Source organism: Morone saxatilis, unplaced genomic scaffold, assembly GCF_004916995.1.
Source record: "Morone saxatilis isolate NCDOM2014 unplaced genomic scaffold, NCSU_SB_2.0 Contig6, whole genome shotgun sequence".
Classification (NCBI taxonomy): domain Eukaryota; kingdom Metazoa; phylum Chordata; class Actinopteri; family Moronidae; genus Morone; species Morone saxatilis.
The window spans coordinates 8,683,091-8,692,482 of NW_023340206.1; the positions used below are offsets into that span (position 1 = coordinate 8,683,091).

The 9,392-nt window shown below is 39.7% G+C and overlaps 1 protein-coding gene across 1 annotated transcript; it reads right to left on the reverse strand.

Moving 5' to 3' along the window:
- Positions 1 to 294: 294 nt before the first annotated feature.
- Positions 295 to 7,733, reverse strand: lancl1 (LanC antibiotic synthetase component C-like 1 (bacterial)). Its single transcript, XM_035678003.1, has 10 exons — positions 7,635 to 7,733; positions 7,126 to 7,272; positions 6,914 to 7,031; positions 6,256 to 6,466; positions 5,065 to 5,212; positions 4,470 to 4,616; positions 3,510 to 3,692; positions 2,801 to 2,977; positions 1,742 to 1,814; positions 295 to 1,028 (listed from the first exon to the last, which is right to left on the reverse strand). The coding sequence occupies exons 2-10, from the start codon at positions 7,210 to 7,212 to the stop codon at positions 952 to 954; spliced, it is 1,221 nt and encodes a 406-aa protein (XP_035533896.1). The 5' UTR covers positions 7,213 to 7,272; positions 7,635 to 7,733; the 3' UTR covers positions 295 to 951.
- Between the last annotated feature and the right edge of the window lie 1,659 nt (positions 7,734 to 9,392).

Consider the following 9,392-nt stretch of genomic DNA (forward strand, 5'->3'; position numbering starts at 1 on the left):
GATCACACCATGGACATTGGACACAGACCATCTCGTATGCCCTCATACAGCTCCACTGAGAATGGAAAATTCAACCCGATCAGCATAAAATGTTTAATTCAAATAACCTATTTGTGAAGTGACTCAAGGTAAATGTCTCTTGGTGCCAACAAACATACTTCATTTCCCAACTGGAGGTCAACTGTCAGATATTCATTCACACAACTAATTGCTGCCCCCTTGCGGCCTTTCTTTGCTGCGGCAGAGTTACACCAAAACAAGAGCAGGAGGTAAAATTCACTACAGAGCAACAGCTGAAAAAAGTCACATGATTTATTGCTCAGACAGTGCAAAGGACAGGCAACAGTTTACACTTTGGGGTTAATCCCTAAACACATGACACAGCTTGTACTGTTTTATATTTAGTGCAGTGTAACTAGCTTTGCTGTTAACAGAATAGCAAACTAAAGCATCCATTTCTTTCTTTTTTTTAACATATCAAACCGACAATATACAGATAAGTCCTAACAAAACCCCATTTAATTTTCCCACAATTTAATTTTGTTTTGACTAAAAATGAAAATTTGTTTCCTTCTTTTTTTTTTTGCTTAAACCCTTATACGACGACACAATCTGAGCAACAGCTGGAATTAATAAAGCAAAGAGTTTCATTTATACACAAAAAGCCAGAGATGTTCCCACTTTTGACACATCTTTGAGATAATTATGTAGTTGAGATGTGAGCATAGGATTCATCCTGTTAATAACATGTCAAGTTCCCAGAAGAGAAAGAGCAGGAAAAACATGGCACAACGTGTGAAGTGGGAGTCAAAGTCAGTCCCAGAATTTAATTTATGAAGATGAAATGAAGTGTTTTCATGCATGAGCGTGACAGAGAGCAGAAGTGTGGGTCTTCTTCTGGTTATATTTTCCCACAGTGTGGGTGGGGGAGGACTACCTGTGGAGACACTTTTACACCTCAAAAGCTGGGAACCTTGCTTTCATTGGCTGCAGAAGGTCGGCCAAGAAGTAGATGGTGCCGGCCATGCCTACAAACAGGAAGTGACATGGTGAGGTTACAGCTACAGTAGCCCTACATACATACAGAGTAATTTAATGTATTTTTATAGGATAAAATGAGTAGCCCCTGGTGACAAATGACTAAAAACAGAATGATACAGAAAAGTCTGTATCTCAAAAACTACAAGTTGACTATTTGATCCAGTGTAAATCTGATATTTAACATGTCAAATGAATGTCATTTTTTTAAAGAAAGAAAATTAACTTTGTCTACCATTTAAGGCATATAATAAATCAAAAACTATGATTTTGTCATGTCTAGCCACATGTCTTGACAGTTTCCACAGCAGATTTTGTGTTTCCACCTCTAAAGAAATATATTTTGGGCTTTTCGTTAACATATTAAATGTAGTTGTGTATGTATCCCTCAGCAGTTTTGTTTCCAACTGCAATGCCTGTTCAATTTTCAGTTAGCACACTTACTACTAATCCCATTAACCTCTTAATTAGGTACAGAGTATACATATGTATCTTTTTTATAAATCTTTTTTAATCTGCCCAATATGTATGTGAATAAGTTCAACATGTTGTATATTCATTAACACAGGGGTGGCAGTTAGGTCCTGTATGGCGTAGCTGATAACTAGCTCTTTCAGGGTTTTGATGATATCTGTAACAAACCAAGCATTATAACAACAGGACGTTTTTAGCAAGCAGGACACACATTGTCATCACATATTACCTTCAAAAAGGGAGAAGGGAGTGTCTGGTGTTCGGCATCCATGTTTGCCGTAGTTCATGCACCAGTCTGCAAACTGGAGTGACGAAGGGAGACAGAGAGAGGCAGTGTCATAATAACATTCCCATTCTATCACAACACTGGACTGTAGCTGAACCATCCCAGGAGAATAGCGAGCAATGTCCACAACTGCTAAAAATTGTGCTCCGCTCGGGGAAATCCTAGCAACTGTTGAGGTATCGGATTATGACCACAATGTCACTCTGTAGCACTGGGAGCATATAGCAGAGCTTAGGCAAGACATCTGAAGGCTCCATTTCCATCCTCTATGAATAGATTCATATTAATGATAGTACACGTGGGACTCGTGCCACCTGGAGCGGATCCAAAAGAGAGCTCACTACCAGCCCCGCTTGGGCTTGCTTTGATGGCGACTCGCACCGACAGCTACCAACCTATTGTCAACAAACATAAAAGGCCCTGCCTCTCACATGGCCCCGCCTTTTCAGGAATAATTTTGGATTTTAAGGCTGGCGAGTTGCCGACTGTGAGAAGTTACCTTTTCTTTGACTTAACTTTAATATGACCTTCGCAAACAAAGCCAGAGAAAATAAATATAAAATGACCTCTTCTATTAGTTATGGCATTAGCAGGTTAATATTAAATACCTTAATTTTGATTAAACAATATTTTCTTAACTTATTTTGCTTTTTATTAAGAGCCATCTATTCTTTTAGGGAGTAAATGCTGATATTCCCTGGAATACTACTAAAACTATAAGTGGCAACAAAAGTGACATGCCTTCTGTATGTTAAACAAACGAACTTTCATTGGCAAATAAAGTGTTAAACATTCTTAATTTCAACCTAAACCACATAAGAAAACAACTCCCAATCATAATTCCTCACCGTCAAACTGCTGAGGCATTAATCAAGTATTTGGACACTAATTAAGAGGGATGCACAATTAATATTTGCAGTTGTTTGATCACTCAAATGCCGGCTGCACCGTGTCAATGATCTACACCGATTAGGTTCGAACATTTCTTTCATGTGCTCTCACCATGCAAGCTCTGTAAAGGTGCTTGGGGTCCTGCGTTTGCCGGTAGAGGGCCAGAAAGGCGTAGGCATTACCCGCCGCGCCGTGACACAGCCCGTAGCCCTTCTTCAGCAAGCCACAGTGCCACACCACCTCTCCACACTGCAGGGCATCAACCAGGTACTGAGGTACTCCGAAGGCCTGGGACATGGGACAAAGCAGAAGAGGAAAAAGGGTGAAATTAAAATGTTTTTGCGTATCTTAAGGTATACGTTGGACTAAACTAAACTGGTGCTACTGTATAAGGAGAATCCACAGGTAACAAGATAAGCTGGGAAATATAAGACAATATACTGTACTGTAAACAATGTTTTAAGTAATAGATGGCACCCTCATTTTGCGAAATAAAGCAATTCTTTTCTCTCAGTAGTTTAATTCTTTCTTAATAGCCTGACAGAAGAACCACAACATTTGTTGCCGGTCAAACAAAATAGTTTTTTCACACCATTATTTTGAAAGAGGAAACAGAAAGAATAGAAAGCTGCGGAGGAATATCAACACTACATCAACTTAAATAAAAACAGTGACTAAACTTTACCACAAGATGGCACTGTGACCCTGTAAATTAACTCTTTTCATTCTCTAAAAGACTGGACTCCATGAATGACCTTTCGTAACTGATACGAGTTTTCAAAACAACGCTCCAGTAATCATTCGCTCCCTCAGTGTTTACCCTGTACGCCTGCAGGAGCATGTAGATCACCCCTGGAGCTCCGTGGCACCAGTGCACCAGCAGGTCTCTGTCGTCCCCGATGCAAGGAGGGTAGTTTCCTGAGGGGAACTTGAGACGGCAGACGTTGTCGACGCTGGGCTTCACCAGCCTGTGCACGTACTCCTCCACAGCGACGAAGCCTGGCTGCGAGGGGGATATCAGACCACAGAGGCACAGGAGTAACAGGTGGAAGCAACAGGCAGCAACTTTGGTACAGTTTTCTTTTCAACGCACTGATTGTGCCTGAAATTAATCTAACAGAAGCTGGTTGGATAAAAAAGTAATAAATAGGAGGCATGTTATCGCACTGGACTGACTTTAGTGCTGAAATAATTACTTCTTTAGACAATAGTGATTTAATCAGTGTATCAAGAACTATTTCAGGAATCGCTGAATTGTTTAAGGTGCTTTATCGTGTAAAAAGTGCAATATTAACGCTGGTTCTGGCTTCTCAAAAGGTTTGCTTCTTTTTTTGTTTTCTATTATTTTAAATTCAATATATTTACCTTCTGGAGCTTTGGTTGGACAAAAAAAAAAAAGCCATTTTAAAATTTCACCTTGAGCTCTGGAAACCTGTGACTGGGATTTTAGGGTATTACTGACGTTTTATAGGTTAAACAATTAACAAATTCCTTAGGAAAATAATACAATTATTGTTAGTTGCAGCCTTAGACATTATCACAATGATGCAGGGTACGCGCTCATCCAGTAAATAATATACCCAACTGTTTTCGGACGGTTCATTTGTTAAGTGCAAGTGCATAAACATCTTTGGCATAATGGGCTATTTCTGTTTTAATGCTTAACACATTTGGGAGATATTAAGCTCCTTACATGATTTATCTGGTCATGTAGTAATAAAAAATAAATACATAAAGTAAGCAATGTCCTAAAGAATAGCAGTCGAGAGAGCCATCTTACCTGCATGAGGTAGTAGAAGATGCCAGCCAAGCCGTGGGCGGCACCAACGTACTGCTCCTGGTACCACTCGTACATCAGAGGGCTGTGGTTCTGAACCCTGAACTTTCTGCTCAGGTGCTCGCCTGAGACGAGCACGGCCTCACTGATCTGAGGAAGGAAACAACACATCCCGGCTCACAAACACACCTAATCTGTAGAATTGAAAGAAATCAATGGAAATAAATTAGAGAAATTGGACATCAATATGTGCAAGAGTGAACAAATTAGCGCAAATCAAGTTTGCTTGGGGCAGTGAACTACAAGTTAGAGAAGCGGGTTTAGGACCATAAACTCTCCTTATATTATTATTATTTATATATTTATTTAATTGATTTTTCCATATCAATTTCTCCTTTTTTACTTTAGTTATTGCCAACGCATTTATCCAATTAGGCTCCTTCTTCACCTACGGTTACTATAGTTGTATGTACCGTCAAAGAGAGTACTGTCTAAGAAGTCATGGATGACCAGCCTGTCCTTGATAAAAAAAAAAAAAAAAAGTCTGCAGCACATCAGATCAGAATTTTTGTCAGACTGTGCCCTGACTCTAACTCACCTGCTGGATGTACTGCAGCGGGATCCTGTCTTGCCCGAGCTGCTGGTTGACGAAGACGAGGGAGTAGAGGTAGCCCATCCGACCATAGAGCAGCTCATCAGGCAGCCCGCCTGCACCTTTCACCACATTCTGGTGAAACTGCAGCAGTCTGGGAGAGTAGCAGCGGAAACAGACAGGATCTTTTATCATGACCAATGAACTATTTGCGATGACCTATAACCACGTACAATTAATTGTGTAGCAAATGTGGTCACAATTCTGCGTTTGGCAGTTAATGAAAGTGGATCTGGAGTGATATTCATCCTTGTGATTGGAGTGATGCTCTGGTTCATCCAATCACGGGGTCACAGATTAACAGTCTGACCCATCTCAAGCATTTTGTACACTGGAAAACAGGACCTTTTGTTCTCCAGCTGCAGATACAAAAATGTATGTTGCATTACATATATTTGATATAACATCATGATCACAATATACTATAAAAGCCAAATAATATTGGTTAAAATTGTGCAGTTCTATAGATTTATATTTAGTCAACTGCAACATCCGATAAAATAAAACCTTTGCCAACTACATAAACTCTATATTATGTACAGAGAGTCTACATATCATCATCCATGAAAATGACACAAAAATTGATCCGGATCGCAGGCATGTAATAAGGAACACAACAAGCAAAAGATAAAAGGAAAAAGCATGAAATTACATACTTCAGAGAGCATAAGAAATGGCTTTTATCTGAGCAAATATCTCCAAAAACAAGCAACACATCTGAGGGTTGTACTACGGAGCGAGATTAATTGGTTAGTGGGGTATAAAGCCTAAAGCCGTAGTTTCTAATGTCAAGAAGGAGGCTTTATTTTAACCTGGCAAAGCCTGCGTTACACTGCTGGTAGTCTATTAGTATTTATCAATTAAAATCAATTTCCCTTTAGTGAAAAACTAAAGTGATTTCCACGTATCCTTCATTATCGCACAGTGTCAGACCTGCAATTCTTTAGTATAACGTTTAAATATGCTGTGTCAAGTTGGAAGTTTAAGAGCTCTACAATGTGAAGTCGTCACATTAGAAATAAACGGGAGGCACTGAGAATTGAGTAGTAAAACAAATATATTAAATTTTGTGCGGAAGAAAACGACCTGCCGAATCGTCCCTAGGAGCAGGGTTGAGATATACTGCCCTAGACTGACCTGTTGATGCACTCATCGGTCTCTTGCACCCTCTGCAGGCGATGGTAGACCACAGCAGCTATAGCCAGAGGTCCCGCATCCCCACATAGGAAGGTGACATCATGACGTCGGGTCAAACACTTCAGACTGTGGTTGACATAGTCTAGTGCCTTCTGCAGTAAGGAGGGGTCCTTGAACACGTTGTGGAGATGCAGGTAGAGCAGAGCAATGCCTGTGGACAGAAAGACAAATACACGTTATTGTAGCTGTGTTTTTCTGATTTAACTAACTAAAGTAAGGCTGCGCGTTTGGTAACCAACAGAGATGTCTAATCTAATCATTGAGCACCGAAATAATTTGAATTTGGAGCAGAAACCAAACAGTAAGTCGAGGAAATGTAGTTATTTTGTATTTTTTATATTATATATATGTATATATGTATATTTTTATCTTATTTTAAACCATTCTGTATGAAAAAAAAGGGGCAATTCTCTGGTTTCAGCATCTAACAACGATTATCATCAAACTCAAGCCCAAAAAAAGGCCCCAAACCTTTACATACAAAGGCAAACAAGCGCCTGCAGTGAGCATCACTCTCATTACGTGGCCCCTTTCACTCCCCGAGGTACAGTCAGACCCCACGATGGGATTTATATCACACGTGTACTGGTGCCATCACCTGCCCAGCCAGTGTAACTGGTGCAATCCCTCGGGTCAGCAGACTTCAGCCCGTTCTCCATGACAGCTAACAGCTCGCTGATCTTGCTGCTCAGCCGCTGGGCAAACTCCGACGTGAGCTGAAAGTGCACAGAAATAAATAATAAAACAAAAATATATCACGAAGGTCATTGCAAACACACACACACACACTATACGTCCGCCGTGCATTACCTTTCCGTGAGAGTCAAACAACGCCTGTGTGAACGCAGGGCTCCCATCGTAGTCGTGATACGGATTCCTCCAGGCTCTTGTGTCCATTTTCTCAGCTTTGTTGCTGCTGCACGGCTGGATTATATCTGGGTCAGATAGAAAAACAATCTGCGGAGAGATGAGGCAACATAAGGCGCAGGAGAGCGAACAGACGAGGTCAACAGCGAGCTATCGAGCTTATGGACACAATGTAAAGCCACATAAAACAAAAAGCCTATTCTACAGGGCTACACACCCTCCCACACACACACAGACACACACACACACACAGACTAATTACAGTTTAGCTCGTTTGCAGCTAGCCTTAGCTACACCGCTGAAGCTAGCGGCTATCATTTTGTTTGTACGTGTCGTGTCGTGTCGTAAAGGCGGAATCACATGCGTGGTCAATTCGTGATGTATAATTGCTATTCGAAGTCAACGTGAATGAGGACGCGAGGCTGTAATTCAAACATAGACGTGTACGGTACCTCTGCAAATGGTGTAACTGTTCTGTTGATGTTAAAGCTTCTTCCTCTTTATATTTTGCAGGGCGGGTTGCGGCGTTTGCTGTTGCGCTGCTTCCCCCTGCTGCTGCGGAATTCCTACTGCAGCTGAGATTGATGAGGTGGAGAAGAAATGTATTTATATTTTATATTTATGTTATTTTATATATAACATGTTAAAAAATATATATATACGGAGCCCCTAAAGTCTCCAAAAGGAAGTATTTTTTATTGTGTGCGCACAAGTTATTTATCTTATCTCTTATATCTAATAATATATTAATATAACAATATAATAATCTTATATCTTATATACCAGAGTGCCTTAATTCTTGATTGTTGTGTATTTTATGTATTGTTGATTGTTTATTTTATGTCTTTTCTATTATATAATTAGTTCTTCTATATAGAAAATATTATTGCCTGTCTGTGCACCGTGGGTCCGAGAGACTGAACATTCTCTATGCTGTATGTCTGCATTACATACTTGACAATAAAGTTGACGTTGACGTGACTTTACTATCTTCAACAATTATTTATCTTGTGGCACAAAAGTTACCATAATCCATGCATCTCAACCGGCTTCCAAGCACACAGCTGTCATATAGATGGAGAGAACTCACTTATAAATTTATTTTCACCTCTAATGTTTAGAGGGGCATGGACACTTCAGTAAGAACAGGCGAATAATAACAGAAAGCTTTCTCAACTATCTTATACCAGCTCACCCACCATAACATAGCAAATTGACCTGCTAAATAAACAAACACAGCAATTTCCCAAACATAGAGAAACACAGCAAACATATCCTGTAAACTATTAAATAATAATTGTTGCCACAAATAAAAAATATTTCCTTTTGGGGACTTGAGGGGCTCTGTAAAAATACAAAATGTACAGACAAAAATAATAACTCATCATCTCCAGACAAAAAAGTGACAAAGGGAAAGGATAGGGGAAATTATTAAATGCAAAGTTTCTCTTACCAGGTCCACTTAGATCAGGCTGCAGTCCAGTCCAACAGTTTCCAGCAGCCTCCAAATCTCGAACGAGTTTAATGTCTTCATCAGGTGATTTTATTTCCTCAGTTGTCATGGAAATGGTTTGCTGAAGTGTGAGCTGTCCATTTTACTTTGAAGATTTCTCATCCACTGAAAAGTTAAGCAATAAATGCCCACTTGCCATACCATCACAACAGAACAAAGTCCATCCACTGATGAAGACTGCGTGGTATGGTTGAAAGCTCCAGAGAAGGCTAATAAGTGACCTTTATAGATCTTTTCTAATACAATAAATCCATTTACCTCCCATTTTAAGGAAATTAAGTGAGGGATGCTACAGTTCCTTTAATATATTTTAGTTATTTTATTATATTTATATTATGTTTTTCTCATACCATAGGAGCCATCTCCTTAATCCACAAAGGGTTTATCTGTGTCTCTTTGCTTCAAAATACATTTTAATAAATATACACCAGCCCCATTTGATGTCCCTTAGGGTATTAAGTCAGGTTCTAAAGGGAGGTGTATCAAATCACCTGCTTTTTTTTAACATAATGTGCAGTACCCCCCTCACTCTTGAGGTTTTGAAATACAATACAATTCATGATTGAGTTTCAAACCACAGAAGTGAGTGGGTAGTAGTAAGCACTCACTAAAATACAAAGTTATAGATAACGGAAATGTGGAGGCCAATTTCCTTTTTTTAAGTGATTTTATTCTCAGTTTTCAGCTGTGAGACACA